The 25,987-nt window shown below is 38.3% G+C and overlaps 2 protein-coding genes across 7 annotated transcripts in view; both read left to right on the top strand.

Moving 5' to 3' along the window:
* The window catches only part of klc1a (kinesin light chain 1a), a 54,224-nt gene extending 44,429 nt beyond the window's left edge, over positions 1-9,795 (top strand). For 2 of the 4 annotated variants that reach the window (XM_071497834.1, XM_071497832.1), the window contains exons 15-16: positions 1,513-1,579; positions 3,527-9,795. In XM_071497834.1, the coding sequence (XP_071353935.1) occupies positions 1,513-1,579; positions 3,527-3,592 (133 nt within the window). In that variant the 3' untranslated portion in view covers positions 3,593-9,795. The remainder of the gene's footprint in view (positions 1-1,512; positions 1,580-3,526) is intronic. The other 2 variants (XM_071497836.1, XM_071497835.1) reach the window with 1 other exon arrangement.
* Positions 9,796-10,488: 693 nt separating this feature from the next.
* Positions 10,489-25,987, top strand: zfyve21 (zinc finger, FYVE domain containing 21). 3 transcript variants are annotated; one of them, XM_071497844.1, is made up of 8 exons: positions 10,489-10,669; positions 13,583-13,633; positions 14,661-14,829; positions 16,486-16,561; positions 17,647-17,738; positions 18,053-18,106; positions 20,211-20,341; positions 21,687-25,987. In XM_071497844.1, exons 1-8 carry the CDS (start codon positions 10,544-10,546, stop codon positions 21,720-21,722), a joined length of 735 nt encoding a protein of 244 aa, XP_071353945.1. In that variant the 5' UTR covers positions 10,489-10,543; the 3' UTR covers positions 21,723-25,987. The 3 variants fall into 3 exon arrangements, with proteins under 3 accessions (XP_071353945.1, XP_071353946.1, XP_071353947.1); XM_071497846.1 differs by lacking the exon at positions 10,489-10,669 and adding an exon at positions 10,755-11,916 and having other exon boundaries at positions 21,687-22,071; XM_071497845.1 differs by lacking the exon at positions 18,053-18,106.

Here is a 25,987-nt window from a genome sequence, read left to right on the forward strand (position 1 = left end):
AACTACATTATAGTGTGTTAATAAGTATTTCTTAATGTTTAGCTTATGGTAATGAGAGGCATCAAAACTTCCGCCCCTGAATCAAACGTGTACATATGCACTGGGTCGGCTCCACTGTGTAACGAGAGCACTGGACTTCCTGCCTTCTTAACACTGTACCATCACATTGGATGGACATGTTCTGCAGTGCGTTCTCGCCAAACTCAGGGTTTTATCCAGGCATGAAAGTCGGTGTTTGCATGAAATTTACTGACATGAAAATATCAGTTTTCACCACTTAACAACTCACCAACAAAACAACTGTCACAGGTTTGTTTAATAAAACAGCTGGTATCACTTTCTAATGAGGCACGTGCCATGAAGGCGTTGTAAGGTGTAAATAACCACTTTATTAATGGTGAATAAATAACTTACTCATGCCTTTTACATCAGCTGTCAATGAGAGCAAACTAGTTTTAAATTTATTAACACCTCAGTACATCTGAAAAAATAGTCCAGCATTTCAGACTTTGTCACAGAACGATAAAGTCCTTGACGTCTGTCGTCGTCCCTGGTGTTTACACACCTCACCAAGATGGCGACAGACATTCAGTGTCCAACATTAACATGTCTGAAAATGAATGTTTGTTTTGTGCGACCTGAAATTTCAGTTTTAAAGTTTTTGTAAGGACCCGGTACCATGAGCTGAAACACAATCAAAGACACACTGGATCAGATATGAGGCTAACACATGATGCACCTGACCACAGGTTGGAGCGCCACAACAAAGGCTCTGAACACTTTGACAAATGAGAGATTGTTGTTTTTGATTTTGAGTAAATAAGAAAAAAATTCTAAGAACATGTTTTCAGTTTGTCATTGAGTTTAATGGACAACGATGGCAATTTATCAGTTTAAAATTGAATCTAAAACATTATGAAGTGAAGGGGTCTGAATACTTTCTGAAGCTGCTGTAATTTCAAGCGGTCTCTGCTCAGGTTGTTGTAAAGAAATCAACATGAGTAATCAATATATTTCTCACTTTATTATGATAACAGAAAAGTCTGTAAGTTATCTGTAATTATAAGTTATTCAGTTATTAATAAATGGCTTCTGTACCAGATGCTCAACAGCCTTTTTCTCAGAAGGTCAGAGGTCAATTAATCCATTGAAATAAGTAAATTTTGCTTTTCATGGCTTATAACTGAAGTATTCAAGCATGGCCACTGTTAATAAAACCATAAATTATAATTTATACAGATTACAGGTCATATCAGAATGTGGTACAAACCTTTTACATTTAACTTTTAAATTTCATAAACAGGACGAGGAAAAAGTTTTCTCTAACATATCAAAGATTCATGTGAAACTAACCTTTGTTTGAAAATATCATGGATGTCATTAACCGACACAAACATAGCACCATCTTCACTGGGCTTAACTCCTCACACCTGACTCTCCACCCCCTCACCTCTGACCTCTCACCCCCCTCACCCCCGCCTCCCTCCCTGCATGTCACTGCTGTGGGTGCAGCATGAAGCGAGCCAGCTCTCTGGGGGTTCTTAACGTGGCGGACAAGGCTGCGAGTGACCACTACCAAGTAAGAAGCCGAGACCTGAGTGTCGAGACCCGGGTCCAAAAGTATCTGCGGAGGCTCTGAGTGTTGGTGACGTTATAAAATCCTGTGACAGAAAGGTCAAAGTTAAATCCCCAAAATAACTTCCAGTGCGCTTCTATTTAAGGACAAACACCTGCCATGATATCTTTAGCTTTTTATTTAGTTAGTGATGTTTTTAATGAGCTTTATTTCCTGTTACCTGTAGTAGGAGGGAAAATCAATTAATTAAAGTCATCTATACACTGAATAACCATGTTCATTTAAAACTACTGTTACATTATCACCAAATGTGACTGTTTTTGCTGAAACAATCAAAATCAAATCAATTAATCAAATAGTCAATCGACGGAACATTTTTAACCACTTCTATAATAAATTAATCAAAAATATAAAGCAGAAATACATAAACCAGCTTCTCTGATGTAGGAATTTGTTGCTTTTCTCTGTCATACAGCATTGTAAATTGAATATCTTTGGGTTTTTAAATGGACAAAATAAGCAATTTGAAGAAAGCAACTTAAAATATGAGAAATTATGGGCTGTTTTCAGTCGATCGATGAGATTGATCACAGGACTGTTGCACCCTGTGGCTCTAGTAGAAAAAAGTTTAATATTTTGATTAATCTGATGCCTGACGAAGGCTCGTGACTTAAAATAAATAATTAAATCTTAAAACATCAACTGTAAATGTTTTCAGCTGTTAATCTTCAGCACAGCAGAATTCAGTCTTTGTAAAACTGACAATTAACAGTCGTGCAAACAAAAATCCTTTTCATGACAGTTTCTACACCATCAGCTGCCTCAGCACCACAAATTTATTCTGCTTATCTGAGGAGCATCCAGCAGAAACTAAATATGAAATACAAGGAATTGTAATAAATAATTACCAATATTTTTACAGTGTAAATAATGATCTGGTGCATTTTTTTAGAACAGGACATTAAGTTTAGACGTTTTAAGAAAAAAACGTTTTATTTATGTGCTAATCCATTAACCCAGTTCACCGGGAAGGTTAAAACAAACTCAGATACTTTTTGACCTGGTCGTCTCTTTCTTCTTCATGTCTCTATAAACTGTCTCCTGCTGCTCTGTTAATTTGTTTTGTTGCCAAACTATAATATGTGTCATTCATCACTAATTATTAAAAACATCAGTGTGACTCCTACACTAACTTCACACCATCTTTATCTTCACTAATCAACACAAATTAGAAACGTGTTTTCATTTTACTTAACTGACGGACGTATGTTTCACCAAATATGGCAACACATTTATTATTTGTCCAGATATCAAACCTGCCAGCTGTCAAAAAAGTTGACCCATATTTTCACTGAGCTCTTTATTAGGAACACCACACTAATGCTTGGTAGAGCTTCCCTTTGCTCAGTGAGCGTATCATTAGGTAAACTCAGATCCATGGTTATATAATGACAAATAGTAACATAAAAAGTTTTCACTTCCATGAACAGATTGAAGTTTTTTTACAAGGTTTTTTTCTTATTACAGATCTATTTAACTCAGTCCTCTCCTAATTTAGATACCAGGTCTGTGCTTATTTGAGAAGAGGAGGCAGATACAGTGGAATATAATCCAGTTTCTTCACCTAAATTAATAGCAACTGCCCAAAACCATTTAAAAGTAGCCCAATTGGAGCGAAATCCACCATATCTGGCAACACAGAACATGTTGAGAGATCCAAAACATCACAGGTTTTGCACACCTGTGGTTAAAATTACTCAGATATGACTAGCAGAGGTGTACAGGTATCTTTTCATCTCAGAAAACCTTGTTCTAAACCTTTAAACAAATAAAATTCATATTCGTCCTGCTAAATTCCTAAAACATTGACATATTGGGTTCACGTTTTTTTTAAATAAATATTTCACCTGTCTCCTGTTTTAATCTTGTTTCCTTTCAATACGTTTCCAGGAACGAAATAATCGTCTGAGAAAAAGTCGGGACCTGAGTGCCAGCCACACTGACCTGGCGCGTTGAAGGTTTTCGACCCTGAAGAGGCGACGGACGGAGGCCAAGAATCGACTTCCTGTCCAGACTCCAGACCCTCCTCACTGTAAATAGCTGTTTGTGAAAGCTTCGCCTCGCCCACGTTACACTTCAGCATCACACCACCAAGTGCTCACTGCACAGGTTTTAATCTTTCATTGCACTTTTAAAGGTTTGTGCGCTCAGAGCGGGAAGTGTGGTGTTTATCAGAACATATCGTGAAACAGGAGGAACATGAGCATACGATGACCTGTATATGTTAGATTTGAGTGTGTAACTCTTTTCTGTCTAATTGTATGTGCGTATACTGTGTGTGTGTGTGTGTGTGTGTGTGTGTGTGTGTGTGTGTGTGTGTGTGTTTGAGTGATCGCTCTCTCAGATCAGCTCTTTTTAATATTTTATGCTCCACTATCGCTTGAATGAAGGCAGACGTAGAGTTTACGTTTCACAGACATTTCTGATGTAGAGGGTCACTGGTTCAGTCAAATTGTCATGAGTGAAGCCAAAGAACTACAGGGTTCAATTTCACTAACAAACACACTTAACTTTTTTACCTTCACTGTAAAAGTTTAAAGTTCATTTACTCTCAAATCTCAGCAAACAGTAGCCTCTGAGCATCCAGCCACTGAAATGATCTGAGCTGCCTTCAGATCTCAGGTGGAGGTTGTTGTGGCTGTATGCAGCCTGAAAAGAAAACCTGCAGACACAACTCAGGGCTGAAAAAGTGCTACCACCTCCTCTGTATGTTTTGCTGTTAAAACATGTTTTAATTTATGTTAAATATTCCGCTCAAAAGATGCAATAATTAAGCTTCAATCATGTGGACAGAAATATTTTTCTTGTGTTATAGACTGAAAGGAACTTTGTTGTAAACTCATCCATATGCAAGTTCACAGAAGGAAAAACATTTTATTTCTCTCAGGTCAGTGGTCCCACATTTAACATTTAGATAAAACTAGACGGTCAACATGAGGTGCAAAAGAAGAACATAAGGTACATAGATAGACATAACAACAAGTGCAAAACAGTGCAAAAGAAACAGTGCAAAAGACAGGACAAAACAGTGCAAAAGAAACAGTGCAAAAGACAGGACAAAACAGTGCAAAAGAAACAGTGCAAAAGACAGGACAAAACAGTGCAAAAGAAACAGTGCAAAAGAAACAGTGCAAAAGACAGGACAAAACAGTGCAAAAGAAACAGTGCAAAAGACAGGACAAAACAGTGCAAAAGAAACAGTGCAAAAGACAGGACAAAACAGTGCAAAAGAAACAGTGCAAAAGAAACAGTGCAAAAGACAGGACAAAACAGTGCAAAAGAAACAGTGCAAAAGACAGGACAAAAACGATGCAGAAGACAGGACAACACATTACTGATACTTCTTACCAAATTTCTTTATTAGCTGCTAGTTTTTAGTCAGTCAACCTGCTCCTACTGAAACTGTTTGGCTTCACTCGCTGCAGTTTAACTCCACCGGTGAGAACAGTTGTGCCTCTTAGAAAATGTTTGAATGACTGAAACTATCAACTCTACGCAGAACTTGTCCAGCAATGACGTCTTTTTGAAGGCCGACCCGGACGTTAGCTTAGCTCTGTGCTCACTCTGCAGATTTCCAATGGAAGTTCTGAACTGGGGTTTTCATTGGTTTACATCTACAGCAAATAATGATGTTGATGTTCACGCATTTTGTTCAGTAAGAAAATCTTCACAAATCAACAGACAGAAACTGAAAATTGACTGTATTTTCTGCATTAATTAAAAACCCCTTGAGACAAAAATGCTGGAAACCTGCAGAGGAAACCCACATCTCAAACACCTCTTGGTTTTAGAATAACAAACTGTTTTCATAAAACGTTCCGTCCTGTGTTGATTGAAGACTTTTGCTTTTGATGTATGAAGTTCTATGTTTACATTTGGGGTTTTACAAGTGATGTTTTATTTGTTTCCTGTCCTTCCGCTGCTCTGAAGAGTTTTTTTATCAGTCTGTAATAAGCCTTGAGAATAGCATCGCTGTCTCCTTGGACAGTTCTCTGCTTCAGAGGAAAAGAGGCAGGATCACTGCGTATATTGGCACATGAAGGCCGGCTGACACGTTCTCAGGACCGAGGCTGTAGTTTCACACACTGACTGCAAAATTAATATCGCTCCACACTTTTACACAGAAATTCCAGGTATGTTGATGAACTCAAGACAACACTTTACCATGTGAGTAAAGTTGAACAAATCCAACCAAAAAATTAAAATGATAAATTATTTAAATAATGTTGTTAGCATGCAAGAATTATTCCTGAGAATTTTCAGAAGAGATTTTAGTTGAAAGTGTAAAATATATATATTTGCTATTACCAAAATAAGAGGGTCTGTTCCTCCTATAGCTAGTTATAACTCGTTAGATACAGTTTAATTAATACATATCACTGTATACTAGCGATTCACTTTGAACTCATTAGATCCAAAGTGTTATTTAAAACTGGAATTTAATATAAAGATGAAAATGTGCATCAACAAATGGGCGTTATTACAGCAGCTGGATCAAAATCCAGACAAGAAAGTCACACATATCGATCAGACTGCAAAATCTATCATAAAAATGTCATGATTTTAGGTTAGGGTTTAGGTTTTAGAACAAAGGTTAGAAGAAACTTAATTTATAGCCCCATTAATCAGAATTTAGCATGAAGTGAGCTTTGTTGATGCTGGTTCAGTGTAATATTTTGTCAGGAGTTTTGTGGGTCTGAAATTTAGAAATTGTTGAACCAGGTTTAGAGCAGGGTATTTCTTTTTATTTTATAGTCAGACAAAAATGTCACCACAAAGTCAAATAATTGTCCCTTTTGTATTGTATCACCAGCGTCTATAGTTTGTATAGACTTTCAGAAAATGTCTTTATGCAAATGTGGTGGGGGGATGTCCTTTGTACTTTAGTTCAAATAAATAGGGTCGGTTAAATCAACCTGTACTGCTAACTTGCAGCTTGAGTCTATTTGCTTTCTGATAAAAACTGCAAATGGATAATTTACTACAAGAGTCAGGGGAGGACTCAAATAAAGACAAGAAGTCATGCGATTGAAAAAAATACAAACAAGGAGGGGAGGTTGATTTCTATTCCCATGGTACCGCAATATTAATGCAGATATGATACCTGAGTTTTACTACCATTGAAAAGCTAAGTGTATTTTTCTTAAAAAAATAAATAAATAAAGAAGCCAAAGTTCTGAAATGTAAAATGACTAAAAACAAGCAGCTGTACATGAACTTTGCTTAAATGAGGTACAGTCTATGACTGACAGGTCTTACTACCTGATCCAGAAAGACAACAAATCTGAGCAGACATTTGATGCCAGCTATCAAAACCTGACTGTGTTATACAAACTGTGTTGGTCTGTGCTAAAAAAAAAAGTACCTTCCCTAATCAGGTTTAACCATCTTAAAATAGTTTAAGGATTTTCTAAAATCATCTTTAGACTGAATTTATCTTTACGAAAGAACTCTGGATTATCAAATAAATGTAAATGTGTCAGTCTGTGATTATAAAATAGTTTGATAATCCAGGCACAAGGCGTTTGCACTGGAAATATCAGACTAATAATAAAGAGTAAAAACCCACAGGTAATTTTTATACTGACCTAATCGAATCAGATTAATGACTGATGCGTTTGCTGCATTGTAACTTGTTTTGTTTTGGAGAATTCGTTTTCTTGCATAAGTTTGATGAACGTTTTTTGGCAGGGGTGTGCAATAAGCTTCTGTTTGATGTTACCCTCATTTGTTTGAAAAATTCTTTACATGTTGCAGTTCTGATTAGTAAATCTGATGATAATGAATTAACATCTGAACCTATGCAGAGAATTTATGTAAATGCTTTCATTCCAAGACATTATTATACTGTATATCCCCCCTTTTCTTCTTTTAAAAGAACATTATCTGTTGTTATTTCTCAAATAATAAAAAACAAAGATGAAGCCCTGAAATGTAAATATAAAAGCTGAGTAGATTTGAAAACGTGAATAATATGCATAGTATTTTTTCCTTCTGTGCCTGCAATAATTTAGTCATAGTAATTTTTTTTAAGTCAGATATCTCATTTTGGAATTAGATTCTTATTTTTTTCTTTGTAACGAGGATTTTACTGACACTGTTTGACATTACAGGTCAGAGCTGAGTGTGTTGATGCTTCGTGTTGACTGTTGATCAGTCTGCTCATTAACCTGCTTTCTGCTTTTTTTGTCTTTATTGTCTTAATGTAGAAGCTCCACAAAGTAACGAGGCACATAACTTAATAATGTCTAATGGTTTTGATGGACTGGGCAACAGCTTGGGCAACAACTTCAGCAACAGGGTAATTACTTTTTTTAAATGTTGCTTAAACAAGATAAAATGCAAAGTAATTGTTTGTGGCTGCAAAGTTATATAATATAATAATTATATACACACAAATGATGAGATGATTTTTTTTAACACAGTCAATATACTGTTTGTTAAAGAAGAAAAAAGACTTTCACAAGGAGCAGGAGCAGCAGGTAAAACTTTCCTCTGAAAATTACCCCAAAACTGTAAATTACATAAAATAAGTGTGAATAATGTGTGACACAGAAATAGAAATTAAACAAAACTAAAATTAAACTATACAAAAAAATAGACACAAAATAAAATATTTTAAATGCTATAGATTCTGTGGTACTAATTTCCGCATTAAGTATTTAGTAGTGATGAAATTTCACCAAGATGGAATAAGTTGCTTATGAGATTCAATTCCTTTTGGCCTATTTTTACTTCCACAGTTTTATGCAACTTACTGTTTGGGGTGAAGACTAATATTGATGGTAAAATATGATTTGTAACAAATGCAAATTTTTTTACGTTCTAATAATAATTTAAACAGTATTGTCATATTTTAATTTATTTGCTCTTATTAGGATGTGTTAAAAATGTTAAAATTCTACTCTTAAAAGTATTTTTTCTTTTGTAATATTTCCAGGTATGTACTGTAATTGTTTGTATATACTGAACTGTATCATCATAAATACTGTTGCCCAACTTTAGGTCAAAGTTGCCCCGAACTGTTGCCCTGTGCATCGCTGCTGTTACATTTTAGAGACAAGCTGCAGAGATCTGAAGCTCATGCAGAGAAAATTCACATATCACAGGAGGGAAATCGTAAAATCCATCCTGAAAATATGACTTCTATCCAATTTTTAACACACAAAATGATTTCTGAGTGGTGATTATGATGACATGAATGTAAATTTGTGATTTATGAAAACAGAAATGTTGTAGTTGGCTTTATGTGTGCGTCTGGTATAAGCAGTGAAGGTAAAAGTTTCACAAGCTGTCCTTTTGTTGTGTTTTTATTCTCCTCCCATGCCTGTGGACCATGTTGTTGTGTGGAGTGGTAATGTGGATGGTTTGAAAAAAGTATATTCTCAGGTGGGGATGAAAAAACAGTTTATATCCATGGATAAAGGGTAAACATTGCCCTCTATCACCCCCATAGATCTGCAGCAATACTGATAGAACTTCACCTCCATATACAATATATCATAATATGATATAAATGTAATATCCCATCAGATTTCATGCACATTAGTTGTGCATCTACACAGGATAACTTAAATAGCAGACTTTTTTTTATCAGATGCCTAGTTACCATGGCAATATACTGGATGCTGCACAACTCAGAGGCTCCTAAATTGTTTTTATGTAACCTGCAGAACATTGCAGGTCTACAAGACGCCGATGCAGAACTTTTCTCTCCATGTTAAATACGAAACACAGCCACCCTCTGTATGTCTTGTGCATAGAGTAAATAAATGGTCCTGGATGAGACTGGCATTCATGATACTACTTGTCCTGTGTAATTGCTGCTCTCCCACACATGCAGTCTTCTGTGCTGGTAATCCTCACGATTTAACGCCACGCTCCTCTAATTATGGGGTTGTTAGAGAGTAACGTGGTTTAGCAGAGCATTAGGAAACAAGGAGAAACTTTGTTAAAGTAGAAGAAATGGGCACTGAAGCTTCGACAGATCTCACCAGAATATCTGCACACAAACAATGAGTTGCTCTCTCCTCTCTGGTTGCACTGTGATTGTGAGGAAATTTGTCTGCAAATGCTCCTTTTTTTATATGAGCAGCCGTGATGCTCTGCGATTTATTGTACAACTTAACTGTATTTGAAGAATAAAATTGTCAAATTAATGACTGTGATTTCTTACATTTATTTTTAACTTGATCTGATATGTGGTTGATCTTAATGCCCTCTGCTGCACAGCACTAATAACAACAACACAATGACAACTGACTGAATTTATGTTGATTATATGTTGTATTAATAATGTGAATCAGCAAAGTAACTATAGCTGTCAGATAAACGTGGTGTGTGGAGTAAAAAGTGTAATATTTACCTCTGAAATGTAGTGGAATACAAGTATTAAATAGTTTAAAATATCAATACTCAACTAAAGTACAATACTGGACTAAATGCTCTTAGTTTTATTTTCACTACTGAACATTTTCACTTGCATCCCTGGACACCATGTTGAAGTAGGTGTTCGTGTGATAGGTCATTTATTTCTCATCTCAAACATCAATACTGCTGCTATTTCACGGATTTTCAGCACCTATTGTACTGAGGTCTGGTGCATGTCCACACAAACACTTATGATCTTTCAAAATAAAGTTTTCCCCATAAACATAAAAATGTATTTCTCTCGTTGACGTTCATATATTAGTAATAATTTAGTAATTTACATATAAGTAATAAAAACCGTAAATATTTGTCTCCCTCTTCTTCGGGTGGGGTTATAAAAACCAAAACACTCCACCTTTCCCAGCGTGTCATGTGATCTGAAAGCTGCGCCCTGATTCGCCAGCCGCCCTGTCAATCACTCAGGGGGTAGTTCAGACAGGAGTTTGTGGCCGGAGCTGAAACAACCGTCAAAGCAAAATGTCCTCAGTGCCTGACGGGAAGAAGCTGGTCCGGAGTCCCAGCGGCCTCCGCATGGTCCCGGAGAACGGCGCCTTCAACAGCCCCTTCTCCCTGGACGAGCCGCAGTGGGTCCCGGATAAAGAGGTGAGGAAGACGGGGCGATGTGTTTGACGGCGAGAAGCTAACGGAGCTTAGCTAACTTAGCTAAAATATTAAACATAGCATTTCCGTTTGGTATTTTCAAAATAAAACCAACCGCTAAATTCTTAAAAGATTTCAATATTGACATGATAAAAGCTAATTTTCTTACTTAAACATTCTTTTGGATCTTGTTTTATATTTCCCGAGAGTTTTGAAAGGGTGGTATTGCTCAGAAGACGTAAAATTTTACCGTGTGTTTTTTTTTTTTTTTAACTCAAACTCAAGTACCAAATACTAGTAAATAACAAAAATACATAAGTATCAAAACATGAGTCATAGAATAACATCTAAATGTATCGGAGTAAAAAGTAAAATATTTAGAATTATTAAGTAGTATTAAATTACATTACTTTAACAAGTGAAGTACAAGCACTTCAAGGCTTTACTTGAGTACAGTACTTGATTAAATGTACTATTACTTTCCTCTGCTGACAGAAACATATTCAACATTCATTCATTTGCTGCTTTTATGTGGTTAAGGAGGATAATGATGTTAATAGATAAAAAGTTGACTTCAAATTACCATAAATGGGATTTCTACAGTAGTCCTGCAACTAATGACTGTTTTTATTATCAGTTAGTCTGGTTGTTTTCCTGATAAATGAAGTGATTTGGTTTGATCCCTAAAAATGTGAGTAAACAAGAAAACTATTAGAGCTCAGGATTAAATGCTGAAATAGTCCAAACCCACACATACTCAGTTTATTAGGATAGAATAGGAAAAAAAAAAAGAAAATCAGCAAATATTCAGAATTGAGATATGTTAGCTATAAAATCATTTAAAGAAGTAATTAATCTTATGTCCATTGACTGATTAAATAACTAATTGCTTCATCTCTAATGTGACGTTTGTCGCTAGTTGAGGACTTTTATTTTTATGGTAAAGCCTCCACACATCCGGTGCAGCCTTGCTAACTGCGGTGGATTTAACGCAGATCTGGACCCCGCACTTGGCCCCCGGACTGGGCGTTGCAGGCAGGCACGGTCAGCCTGGCAGCTAACGAAGCCTGTCGGTTAACCAGCTAGTTAACATGTAAAACTAGTTGTCAGACGCGTTTGTGATGTTTATCTTCGCCAGAGATCGTGGGCGCGACAGAGGAGCCGTTAGCTGACTCCTGCGGTTAGCCTGTGGCGTCCAGCTAGCGGCTAAGCTAGCTCCTCATATCACAACATGGAAAGCAGCTTTCTGTGTGAGTGAGTGATCGGATCTCGGCTGTCAGAGCCGTAAAACTGCAGGAGGAGGCGCAGGAAGACAAACACCAGCCGTCTGCTGAAGTGTTTGTAGCTGTGGCTGCTCACAGAGGCACTTTGACCAGACTGGCAGTGAACTGCAGCCAGAGGAGTTAATCATTTATCATCAGCTGGTGTCTGTGTCCAGGATGAATCTGCAAACAGCTTATAAGAGGAATATCCATGATTATGAGGGGAAAGGTGTCTGCTGGTGTTGAAAAGTCTTAATAAGCATTGAATCCAGTTCCCTCTCTATCCATTTATAAACTGCTTATCAGTGTTTACCACTGCAGACTTGATCGATTGTTGAACCTTTGATTTATTAACATTTATTATGGCAGGTCACTGACAAACTTCTGCTGACGGCTCGTTAGAAACTGAGAGACCAAAGACCTCTTATTAAAGTCATACTGAAATGACCTGATGACTTATTAGGAAGGATGAAACTTATTCAGGGTTTATCAATATTCTGCATTAATCCTGCATAGAAACACGCAGCCATGTTACAACTGAAACATCTGATTTAAACACTGATGCTTGAGAGTCTTCATTATAAACCAACAGAGTGGGAACTTCTTTGCTTTCACTTATTGATTCTGGTATAGATAATGAAAGTTTTAGTATTCAATTTTAATTAAAAAGACTTAGCATCAGTTGTATTGATGCTTTAGGTGTCAGTCTTTTCACCACTTATTCAAATAAAGGTGGCATCACAAATTCCACAAGCCCTTTTTATTAGACATGAACATGACATGAATTGGTTTATTGCAGCCTCAGCTTTTTTAATCAACTGGTTTCAGTTCCTCAGATGTTGCAAAGGAACATGAAGATGCCTCTTTTGGCTTTTTAAAAAAAATGTTATCTGACAATTAGTGGAGTAATCAAGAAAATAATTGAGTATAATTTAATATAATTAAAATAATCATTATTTGCAGTCCTAATATTTTTCTTTGTGTCATACAAACAGCAGAGTGATGTGACACGAATCCTCTTTTTTATTGTGCAGCTGCTAGAAATGTTTTTTATTCAAGATAATATTAAAGGCTGAGGATTCTGGAAATACCTGAAAACCAACAAAATGTGTTTTTACTTGAGTCCATGTGTTTGTCAAAGATTTATTCTAATAGATTTAATTTATTTTTATATCTCATAAATAATTAATTTTCCAGCTGTGTTGATAATACTCAAGAGGCACAAACCTGAGCTGCTCTGCATCGTGTTTTTATATTTTTTCTGATCCCAGTGCGGTTACAGTTTTCTAAGCAGTGGAGGAAAATTAGATTCACTCTTTCTTCACTGTATTTCCGGTTGTGTTCAAGTAATTTGATTGTGAAACTATTTGCAACATAATCTCTAACTGTCTCTGTCCAACATCATCTGGCAGCAGCTTCGTTGTTGCAGCTGGTGCCACCGTGTTTATATGCACTACAACGAAACCAAAGTTATGATGGCAGAGGTGTGTTTGAATGGAATGGCTGCCTGAAAGCTAAAACAACATGTAATGGGAAATGTTGTTCAGAACATTTGTGGAGCTGCTGTCGTCTCATCCAGCTGCTGCTGAACTTGAATCCGCCCAGCTCAGCATGTTGTGTAACTTCCTGTTTTTCCTCTCTGCCCGTCTTCCAGTGTCCAAGATGTATGCAGTGTGACACCAAGTTCGACTTCATCAGAAGAAAGGTCTGTTTCTGTTTTGCAACACGACTGTGACAACACATCACTGATTTATCTGAAAAAAAAAAGAGATGAGGGACAAACGTCCACGTAGAAAAAAATTTCCTGAAGAATTTCAGCCGTTTATTTTTTCCCCTTCACTTGGCTTCTGTTCATTTGTTTTGGCATGAACACACACTCAGGGCTCTGTGGTGACAGTTTTTTTCCACTAGCTACTGACACAACAACAGTGCAGATGTGTGTGTTTGCCCAGTTGTGTCCCACTTTCTTCGCAGATACAAACCCAGTTTGTTTTATAGTGAAACCTTGAATTGTGTTGTATGATCCAGCTGTGGAACAAAAATGAGATCTGATTAGTGAATCACTGCGAATACACTCTGAGAGCTGAGGTCACTGTCTGACCTGCATGATTCAGTTCAGACAGTGCATTGCATTTTCTGCATTTAAATTAGTTTTGAAAATCAGTAAAATGAGATGTGACTTATTTACATTATTTCTGACAAACAGCTCAGTGTCTAATTTCCTGCAGTGCACAGGATCTTCTAGTGACCTTTAACACCAGATGACCTCAGTGTATCTGCAGCTTATTGTTAAGAGTCAGTGATGAAGTTTTGTTGGGATCAAATGGTCGACTCACTGACAGTGACAGACTTTCTGTTACAGTCACATTTCAACAGAAGCCATGAGCACGATGCACAGACAGGACTGTGTTTGTATGAATCACTTCCATGATGTTAACTGCACAGTAATGGTTCTCAACCTGAGGGTTGGGACCCCCTTAAAGAGTCACAAGTTAAATCTCTGGGGTTAGAAAGTGAGGAAGAATATTATAAATTTGTGCTGCACAAAAATATCTTTACTTTAATCTATTCTCAAAGTTTAGCTTTGCTCACTGTACATTGTACCTTAGCTTGTGACAAATGAATCTTTGAACTGCAGCTGTTTCCTCATGGTCATGATGAAGTCGTGTGTCATGATATTGAGCTGGACTGTACTGAGACATTGAAGCCTTCTGTACGTGTTTCTCCTGCAGCACCACTGTCGGCGGTGCGGCCGGTGTTTCTGTGATAAGTGCTGCAGTAAGAAGGTGGCGCTGCCCCGCATGTGCTTCGTTGACCCGGTGCGGCAGTGCGCCGAGTGCAGCCTGGTCTCCCAGAAAGAGATGGAGTTCTACGACAAGCAGCTCAAAGTGCTTCTGGGAGGTGAGGCCTTAAGTCTCTTCATTATTTTCAACTGTGCAGCACCTTGAGTCAGAGTTTGTTCAGTAGCATCTGTGGTTTAAACACGTTCAGGTGGTTATTGTTTCACGTTTTTTAAGTTTTGCTCTCGTTCCTTTACATTTGGTATAAACACTGTTTCCACCATGTTGATAGAAACCTTGGTGGGGAAGCATCAGGCGGGAACAGACGTCTGCACGTCCACCAAACCTCAGTGTTTAAGTGCCAGGAAATATTGGCAGAAGATTTCAGGGGCTTCAGTACGAGTGATTTGAATATTGTCTATCAAACCTCTGAGCTGAAGAGAGCCCATGGTTTCTACTGCTTGTGCTCATTGACCAGTTTTGCTGCATTATCAAGAGCTGCAATTATCAAAATATGTGCCAGTTTGTGCCAGTCTGTAATATTCACAGTTTTATTTTAAGCCATTTTTTAAGCCTTTATTTGAGAGGGAAAGTCAAAGAAGAGTCGGGAGTCGAACCTGCTGCTTGGGGCTCATTATGCTCGTACGGTGCACGTCCTTACCACTGTCCCAGTTTTATGATTCCTTGACAAAAAAAATCTCAGTCCAAGGTTCAGACAGCAACGTTGACGACAGGAGATGCTGGTTTGATGACGGTGATAGATCAGTGAGAATGAATCTCTGATAACGTGTTAATATTAACATTATTAAATCAGTTACAGTTTGATGTGGACTTCGGAGTTTGGTCTCTGATCATAATCAAGTCAAAGTGAAATGAGTTATTGAATTTACCAAAGAAGACGTGATGAGAGTCAGGGTTTGAGATGCGGCTCGGTCTCACAGCCGACCTGCTGTCACCCACTGTTCCCGCCACGCCAACCAGGAAGCAGAAGTCTGATAAAAGTCGCCTCTGAAACGACCTCTCAGAGTTCATCTCCTCCTGCCCTGTAATCCATTGTGTTGTTGTTGAGTGCGGGTCAGTGTGTAGCTATAAATACGCAGCAGCAGCTTAATGAAAAATCCATTAGTGGCCTGGAGCTGCAGGGACGACCGGCTGAGAGGTGGAGATGCAGAGCCTGCAGCGGGTTGAGCCTCCTGCTTTATTGATGATGGAGTTATCCATAGCTGATGAAGAGGGAGGAAGAAAGTTGACAAAAGATTAGATGAAATTTAAAACAATAACCAGTGATCCTTAAAACACACCTCTTCAAACTGGCCTTTCCTGTTTGACTCCAGCGTTGTGGTTTTATACAATAATATTTATTTCATACAAAAATATTTAATCTAACTTATCTTGTTTTTTGTGCCTTGTTGGATCCCTGTCTGTTGCTACTGTAAATTTGAAAATTGATGAGTGCATTGAAAGGCGCCTATGAATAAAATATATTATTATTCTTATTATTATTATAAAAATATGTCTGTTTTTCTACTGTCTGTTGGTGTTTGACCGGGTAACAATTCAAAAAACCCTCACACAGTCTGACGTTGATCAGGTGCCACTGACTCGGAGAGCGGGGAGACATTAAAAATAAATTTCATAATCCTCAGGCTTGAAAAAATGAATATTTTTTATATGTAGTATTTATAGGATGCTGCTGGATATATGTTACTGTCAGGCAGAGGTTTGCAGAGCGTAACGCTTCAGGCTATTCTGTCTGTTCCACGTTTTCTGTTTCCAGGTGGAACCTTCGTCGTCACTTTGGGAACGTCAGAGAAATCTGAAACCATGACGTGTCGCCTCTCCAACAACCACAGGTGAGCTTCTTAAAGTCCACAGGTAGCATGCTTTCTTTCCACCTCTGCAGTCTGGCCATCTTCTCAGTTTTACCAGCTGATGTTTTGAGATGTCGGCCTGTGAAAGTTAAGCTACCAAACCATTAAAGTTGTATAGATACAGGTTAAGGGGGCACGGTGCTGCACTGTCGCCCCACAGCAAGAAGGTTCTGGGTTTGAAGCTGCCGGCCAACCGCGGCATTTCTGTGTGTTTGCATGTTCTTCGCGTTGGTTTCCTCCACAGTCCAAAGACTTGCAGGTGTAGGTCAGTTTCTCCATGACAGGTGCGAATGCTTGTTTGATTCTGTGTGTCAGCCCCGTGGTGGACTGGAGAGCTGCCCAATGAAATACTGGAGCACACAATCCACTTGTGGAGAGAACAGCCTCCTATTGGTTCACTGAGAGGGGAGGTAATCCATCAGTGAGCCAATGTCATGACATACCTGCAGTGTGACCCAATGTTATAATAAGAAACGACAGTTACACAGAAAACATCAATCTTTGTGCTGCACAAGTTAAAGAACTTAAGAGTGACGTCTAAAGAAACAGAGGTCACTGTGAGCAGTTTTCACTGGGACTTTTTCCTCAGGCGAGAGAAGTTTCAAACAAACACAATCTCAGAAACACGAATCTCAAAACCTCAGAAGGTAAAATTGAATCTATCTGCACAGAAATGAGCCAACAGAAGGCAGGAGAAATAATTTTGCCCTTATTTATTTGACTTATAACAAGCAACATTTAGCACCTCAAATTTACCACAAAGGCTGAGTTATAACTGTCAGTGGATTTAAACACTATGTGGATCTATCTGGATGCAGGATACCAGAGATGTCCAGATCCTGAGAGGCATTAAAGTATTAGATTTAACACAAATGCTTAAATATACAAAACTCCAGATTCTAAAGCAGAAAACCATCCTGTTAGATGGTGATGAATCCAATTAAAAATCAAAAACCAATTCAGTTTTGATGGCACCAGTCAGACCCACAGTGTAATTTATCGGTCAAAGCATTTTGATTTGTTCTGGATATGAGTATAATAAGTATTTGTTCTGACTCAAACATCAGGTATCTGTTCCTCGACGGTGAAAGCCACTTCGAGGTGGAGCTGTCTCGGATGTCCAGCATGCAGATTCTGACAGACGGGACGAGTCCAGGAGGTGAGATTAGTCCTGTGTAGGATTAGAAATAATAATAATAATAATGTGTGTGTTGTTGATGGTTTTGCACAGATGAAAAACATTAGAATTTATTATGTATAAATGATAAACCAAGATGTCCTCTTTCCTCTTGTGCTGGACGTTATTATGTTCTTGTCTTTTTTTTTTTTGTGTGTTCTTCAGATTGAATCACTAACCAGCTGATGAATTTCTTAATTAACACTGAAACTTGTTTTTCCAAGCTGACACTAACAAACTGTCTCTCCTCTGCTGCTCGGGCTCTGGCGGCCCGGCTCTCCTTCCTCCGGGCTCAGAGAATGACATTCACACTTACACCAGTCTGCTGGACAGTCACTATATCTCTGAAGGTCAGCTGCGGTTCACTCCCCACGCTCACTGTTTCCTCTGGGTTCACATCTGTCTGCATGAATCTGTCTGCATGAATCTGTCTGAAAATGAAACCACTGATGCTTCTCTTTTAATTTCACACCTCACTGAGTCTCTAAAGCATCTTGATGGAAAGTGAAAGACCACAAATTTCAATAAGTCGTTCCCACATTCAAATATGTGGTCTGACTGTTCTGATCTGATCTTTAATAATGTGCCAGAAAATGCAGGAATCTTTAGTACTGAAATGATTGATAAATGAGTAGAATGAATAGATGATGGAAAAGTTCATTAGAGCTGCAGTTATTAGTAGATCAGTCGCTGCTTTTCTTGGTTTTACATCACAGTAAATTCAATTAGTTTCTGGAATTTAAACATTTATAGATGTGACCTTGTATTCTAGTTCATTTTGATTGGAGTTTTTCTGCTCTCTAATGTTTTATATTTTAATTGAAAGTCATTATTTGCATCAATAAACAAACAGTTTGATGATCAGAAAGCAGGAAATAGTTGAGAAACATTCTCTGGCTGCAGCCTCTGAAATGGGAGGATCTGAGTTTCCAGGTGACTGAATCATCCTTTAAACATTTCTCACAGTCAAACCACGTGATCAACATGTGCTCTAAGGGATGATTAAGTTATGATGAGAATCACCTGACTGGAGCCCCACGCCCACTGCACTGGTAGAGTGCCTACGATTTAGGCTCAGTCTTTGCCCTCTCTCTCCTGCCTGACTTTCCTGTCTCTGTGTCCCTGTCATAATGTGGCCAAATAAAAAAACTTAAACTTGAGAACTTAAACAGCACTTCACAAGGTGCAGCAGCGTCAGGATTACCAGGCCACACACCACGTTAAGAACCCAGTTCATATTCAACAAGTGCACAGGAAACGCTGCACTGAGTCGTCTACTTCAACAGTTCATTAAACCAGTCACCAGGACGTTTATTCCTGTAGTTTAGAATTAATCAAGTCAAACTCTCATCCAGTTTGTGTTTACCAGGCAGGACAGGTGTTCATGCAACAATGTGCCATTAGTGGGAGCACGACAAAATGCTAAAAATGCTAATTTCCCAGAAACGAAGGTGACCATGATATAAAACAGAGAAAAGCAGAAACATCCTCACGTCTGTGCAGCTGGAAGCAGAGACTGTCGTCAGACTGACTAATTGAATGTTAAAATAATCGTCTTTCTGCTGATAAACGACTTGAGGAGTTCTGCGTAATGGGAACGACACAGCAGCTCATGTGCTCAAATCCTCCTAAAGAGGAAACAGAAGCTAAAACATGAAGCTGGTGCTTTTGGGAAACTCAGTGAGTACGTGTTTTCTCCTGCGTTCAGCTTGTGTCTGAGTTACTCTGAGACCATTCTCATCATCCATCAGTGCTTGGTTTTATTTTGAAAAACAGTATCGCTGTGTGGTTGTTTTTTATTCCTCTGTTATTGCATCTGTGTGTTTGCGCACTGATCACTGATATGTGCTCGTCTTTGTTCTCTCCTTAAACAACCTGCAGCTGTTTTAACGAGCTGAACACAAGCTACTGCCTGATAGTTTTCTAGGACAAAAGAGGCACAGAGTGAATGAAGGCTGCAACTAATGATTGTTTTCATCATCGATTGATCTGCCAATTATTTTCTCAATTTATTGATGAATCCATAAAATGGCAGAAAACTGTGAAAATCATCACCAGTTTCTGAGCGTCCAGGGTGACGTCTTCAAAATGTCTTGTTTTGTTCAACCATTAAACCAAAATCCAAAAATATTCATTTTAATAATACAAAACAGAAAAAAGCAGAAAATGTTCATATTTAAAAGGTAGAAAAACTGTATTTTTTTACTTCAGTGATTTATTGATTACCAAATAGTTGAATTAATCATTGCATTTCTAGAATGAACGTTTTCTGAAAAACAGGCTTCTACAGTTTAGTCTTGGTCTTTAGTCTCTTTTCAGTTCACGTTTTACTGAAGATGTGTACGTGTGCTTTTTTGTGTGTGTGTGTGTGTGTATGTGTGTGTGTGTGTGTGTGTGCGCGCGTGTGCGTGCTTGTGTGTGTGTGCGCGTGTGCGTGCTTGTGTGTGTGTGCAGGAGGGACGTCTCGGGCCAGCGGCATGCTGCTCCATTACAAACCAATGGGCTCTCAGGACGCCCAGCAGCTGCGCATGGAGGCAGCGGACGACAAGAAGGTGGCCTCGTTATGGTTGGCTGCAATGCACAAGGTAAAAGCTCCACTGTCACTGCACTGTCATCACTGTGCCTTAAAAACTCCAAAAACAAAACAAATACAGTTGTAGTTGTGACACGTATGTCCAACAAGTACATATCTTCTTTCATCTCATTGCAAACAAAGAACTTTGTCTCTGCTCCAGACTCTACAAATAAATAATCAGCTACTCTGAAGGTTTCCTCCTAAAACACAGCTCAAGTTTCTGATAATCATTCATCTAAAACTCATCAGAGATGAAGGATATTTTTCTAAAGTCTCATCTAAATCACACAGAAACAAAGTGTCTTCTGCTCAGGGAGACGAGTAAACTTCCTGTCTGTACAGCTAACGGTCCTGAAGCTGACCTGTGACTCCTGCTTCACGTCAGACTCGACACTGAGCATCATGAATAGAATCAGATTACAAAATAAGAGACCTGTGTGTACTGTTGGAGGCAGGTGGCCGCCACCACAGAGCCTGGTTCTGCTCCAGGTCTCTGCCTCTTAAAGTGTCTCTGTAATCAATATTATAAAGAGTCAGACCTAGAAAATGAGGAGTCTAGACCTGCTCTATATGACAAGTGCCCTGAAATAACTTCTGTTGTGATTTGGTGCTGACTTGATTTGACATTATTACAGTTAATTAGAATTTGGACAGTGCACATATGAGAAAATACAAACTCTGAACCATAAAAAATTACACTACTACAAAGCATGGTGTATATTTCCTCCCCCATCCTTAACAAACGCCAAAGTTAGTTTTTAAGTTGAATTAAAATGCAACAGTGCATCAACATTTGAATAAAGTCTTGTTTTTAATGTCTGTTTGCAGCAGGAGTTGAGTTTACAGCTTCTCACTTGTCCAAACTTTTCCATACAGCTGTGTATTTGCATGAAGCTCAGTCTGTTGTGAGTGTAAATTCAGCTGAAGGTCGGTGCAGCTTGTTACTGTGATAAACTCTGACAGTGTGGAGCGGTGACGACGTTTTCTGTCCTCTACCGCCCCCGTCAGGCCAGAGGGGACAGTTTTTCCTCAGGATCTAAGATGGAAAAGTTGACATCCCATTTTACTCCATTTTTAATTTTCAGTTTTCATCCAACAGTTTAGTTTCTGATGTGTAAGGGCCTACTGTGAGAGACATGACACTTAAATGCAATAAAAACACAATAAGACAATTTAAGAAATTAAAAGTCTTTGTACTAAAGGTGTGCGATAAAAGCAACATGAAGTAATATAAGATAAAAAGAAGCAAGAGGCAGCTGATAGTTTATAGAATGAAGAGAATTTATTGTGCGAGGGATAATTATAAACTCATGTATCAACATGTGTTTTTTTTTGCATGTCTGTCTTCCCCACAGGCGGCCAAGCTGCTGTATGAAGCTCGGGACCAGTGACGTGCAGACCGTCCAGGCAGCACACACCCAAGTGTTTTGTTCCCTTTCTCTCTGGGGTTTAGTATCTTTCTGGATTTTATTAACGCCAGTTCTGATTCTGCTTATCCGTCTGATTCCTCATCGGGTCTTGATACCAGTTCTTATCATGGTAATTTTTTGCAAGAAAGAAATGTTTATAGAAAACAGGAACAATTTATTACCTCTATAACAAGTACTTTGTACATCATGTTTACCACACGTGGGCTGATTGTTCTTCCTTTTTGCATCTTGCTCTTTGGTCGAATACATGAATCAGGGCATGCAGCAGTGATGTTTATATATGAAGGTGTAACAAACTGAGCAGCAGGAGTTTTTGGTTTTTGTTCACCACGTGATCCTGTGACACTTAGAGTTCGTTTCTCCTCACAGAAGTTGAACTTTAACTTTATAACATCCATGAAATGTGACATTACATCTTTCATAAACCATTTTTCATAACTTTACAGATGCCACAGTTGTTTAATAACGACACCATAACTTTAAATGCTGCTGTAAAATTTTTATTTTTTTTTGTGTCAACCAGGATTTTATTTCCGGGTAGAAGTGATGAGACATTTTATGGATCCCTGTGGGATCTTTGCTGACCCTGCTCTCACAGAGTTCAGCCAAACAGCACCAAGTAGGGACTGAGTCTCTCACTCAAGGGACCCTCAGCAGAACCCAGATCTTCCAGATAAAGCAAAGCAACGCAGGTCAAAGGACAAATCCACCTTCAAACCCTTTAAAGCAGATAGAAAAGCAGCTGTGTGGGATGGACTTTGCATTTCAGGGCCCACTTTTTCAGCTTAGTTTTTGGTAATCTGGTGAACACAGTGGAGATTTAGCAGCTGGAGAGCCAGAAGTTTCCCTCAGGAGCTGGTGGAGACCAAACACAGAGCTAAAAGAGAGGGAACACTGGACTGAGATCTCCACACGAGATCAAGCTGCTCTGTAACTGCTGCATGTGGAAATAAGCAACTGTTTGCTAAGTTCAGCATATAAACTTAAAGGTCAAAGGTCAGCGTTGCATTTATGACTTGTCCCTGCTGCCCTCAAGTGGCGAATTGTAGTTATCGCAGGTTTGAATACACAAGTGAATTCTGTGTTGCAGAGATGTAAACTGATCCAACTAGAATGGATGCGACAGCTGTGACACATCTGGATTTAGTGGAAATGAAATGTTGAATATTCACAGAAAATTTTATTAAGGTGTTTTTTACCCTCACAGGCACAAGAAATAAACCAGACTATAGTAGCAAACTGAGTAGGGAGTGTAGGGCATTCTGGGAAATGTAGGATTCCCTAATACGAGGCAGCTTTAGGAAACTGTTGTCAGAATAATTCCTGAAATGCAAAGAACATCACAGACTTATCCACAGTTTATATAAAAGTGACGTCACGTGGTTGATTTTTCCTTTAACAGTTGAGTTAAAATTTTAAATTCCATGAAAGTTCAGATGAGACGTTCATGTTTCCTTCTCTGCTCTCTGCTTCGAGTATTTACAGATTAAAATCTTTGGACATCTGCGTCTAAGGAGACTTCAGACTATTCACTGATTCTAGTGAAGTATAAACACACAGACATAATAAATGCTTTAAATGTAGTTTCATGTATTGAAGTTTTGTATGAGCTATTTTGTTTAATATTCCTACTTTAACACAAGGTGTGTATACGTACTTATATAATTTTTAAAGCTGAAGTATGACTATAGTTTTTGTAACACTTGTATACAGTTTTTCCCTTTGTCGTCACTCTGAAGCCAGAACAGAGTCTTTTTTCCTCTTTGTGTTATTGTCATTGTGCAGACACACAACCAGGATGTCAACTCAGCACCTTCCATCAAACAGACGCGGTTCACCTCTGGTTGAGTTGGGAGGTTTATCAGTTTTGCAGGTTGTTAGTTGTGCTTCCGAGGACTTGTTATAAATAAAGAAAATAGTTTAGGCTGAGATGATGAGTAACTTTTAGACAGTGCAAGAAGAAGTTTAATCTTGGCCTCCGCTGCAGCAAAAAATATAAATATATGCTCCAGTTAATAAGATTTTAAAAAGTCTGTGCCTCTTGTTTCATATCATTACATTTGGCTCACAGACGCTGTTTTTGATGCTTTTTATTGTCACTCTATTTCATTTATGAAGCGACTGCTGCTGATTCACATTAAAAGTATTCAATTAGCCAAACACTGACTTTTATTGTGAAGCAGCCTCAGGAAGTCAGCGTTGACTGCGATCTTTCATTAGTTAGTTTAACTTATTTATTAAAACAGCTCCAGTTTGGTTGGTGACGCTGTGAACAGATACAACAGTTGTTGTTCCACAGAAACCACATGTCACTAAATCAGCCTCGAGTGAAATCTTAAGAAGTTCAGAGGTTGTTTAACAACCGTTCATACTGTTCACTATGGAAGCTGAGAAAGGCCATACTCGTAAATAAATTTTTATCCTGTTATAACGACATATTATCAGGAGAAAACAATTCCGTGGTCTCCCGAGATATCCCGTTATCTCGTGAAAACAAAAAAATTGTTCTCCTGATAATATCCTGACATAACAGGCTTTCTTATCTTGAGAAAAAGGGATAAAAAAAACAAAAATTGTATGACCTTTCTAGGCTTCCGTAGATTGCAATGTTTCCTGAATCCTCAATAACTATTTCATCTGCTGCACATTGATAAAAATGACGTGTTTCATTTCTCAATAATTGTTGTTCAGGCACAAATTGAGTCAGATTTAACGGTGCATACATGAGAGGCACAGATCTGAATGTCAGATTCTTTTAGTTGATGTTTAAATTTTTCCTGACCCTGATGCGAGTGAGTGATGCCAAGTCAGACCTGTGATGTTACTTTTACAGATCCACTCTCTGTTTGATACAGTGCCCACAAATTTAAAGTCCCTCTGAAACTCAAAACTGTTTTGAGTTGGAAGAAATTTTGAGGTACTGTTTGATGCTATAACAAAATCAAGATGTGTATTTTTAACATTCATAATCTTGAAAGTATGTTTCAGCCTAAACATGAAGTGAATTTATACATTTAAGCATGAATTTAAGATGTTGTGACACAAAACTCTTGACTCGGTGTCTGCTTACTAGGCCTTTGCAGGAGCTTTCAGCTATGTCTCACAGTCTTCCTCAGCAGATGCTATATTGATCAGGTAATAACAGGTCCTGCTTTATTGGAAGTGTACTATGTGTGATGAATCTGCTGGGGAAGACCTTGAGATGCAGTAGGAAAAGCTAGTAAGTGGACCTTTAAGTTAGGATTTTTTTTTTAAACCAAAACACTTACGTTTAATTCACAACCATGTGTGACCTTGAGTCCGAGTGAACGCGTGAATTGTAAATGTACAGCTGGACTTCAGTTGCTAACACTATGTGCTATGTTAAGCTTAGATCACCAAGTGTCATTGACTTCACAGTAATTAGCATTTTTTAAAAGCGTGCTAGAGTCCGAGTGTCTTCCCTTTTTGTCCGCGCTTGGAGAAACACCTGGTCCAGTGGAGCACAGAGCATCCAGTGTAAACAACGTTCACCACCTCACCTCCACTTTGTAACATAAAGTTTATTTTTATACGCTGCTCACCTAAGAACTGAAGTCACTGGCTGTTGTTGGTTTGAGGCTTTCAGAACAGAGGCAGGAGGAGGTTTGGGTGAAGAGATTTGTCTGTGTGGTCACGCTTGATGTGTCACATTCACAAGGTTATCCAGTAATGTAAGACTTTTTTTTTTTTTAATACCGTTGTCCATTATAACATCTTAACATGCCAGTGCTCTTCCTTTATACATTTGTCTGTGATGAAGATAGATGTGAGGGCTGCACAGTTATCAATAGATTATAATCTTTCTAAAATAAGATGTATCTAAAAATCCAAATCAGACGTGCTGTTGGCAGTTGTGTTAATTTAAATTAGAATAACTGTAAATTTCCCCCTTTTTCATCACAGTAACACAGTGACAAAATCCACCGTCTTTCTAAGTTTTGCCAGGAAATAGGAATATGATCATGTGTGCCCGACTGTGCAGCCCCTTTAAACTGTCTTCACTTCAGAGTTAATCATAGCTTTTTGTTGTAAGTTTGCACTACCTGTAAAATTACAAAGTCATATTCAGCCAGTGTTTGTTCCTGCACTTTATGGCCATCCTGATTACTGTCCTTTTTATCCCACTGCTTCATTTATTACGCTGAAAATGCTGAACTACACCCTCTGTTGTATTATTCTGTTGAGAATAAAATCAAGTGTTTATA

Source organism: Trachinotus anak, unplaced genomic scaffold (assembly GCF_046630095.1).
Source record: "Trachinotus anak isolate AG129_WGS33_773 ecotype Australia unplaced genomic scaffold, CSIRO_AGI_Tana_v1 ptg000015l, whole genome shotgun sequence".
NCBI classification, from domain to species: Eukaryota; Metazoa; Chordata; class Actinopteri; order Carangiformes; family Carangidae; genus Trachinotus; species Trachinotus anak.

Excerpts from the sequence above, each read along its gene's own strand:
- zfyve21 (XM_071497844.1), top strand. The coding sequence starts at position 10,544 with ATGTCCTCAGTGCCTGACGGGAAGAAGCTGGTCCGGAGTCCCAGCGGC. Across the intron at positions 14,830-16,485 it reads GCTCAAAGTGCTTCTGGGAG|GTGGAACCTTCGTCGTCACT; the intron begins GTGAGGCCTTAA and ends TTCTGTTTCCAG. Across the intron at positions 18,107-20,210 it reads CAGTCACTATATCTCTGAAG|GAGGGACGTCTCGGGCCAGC; the intron begins GTCAGCTGCGGT and ends GTGTGTGTGCAG.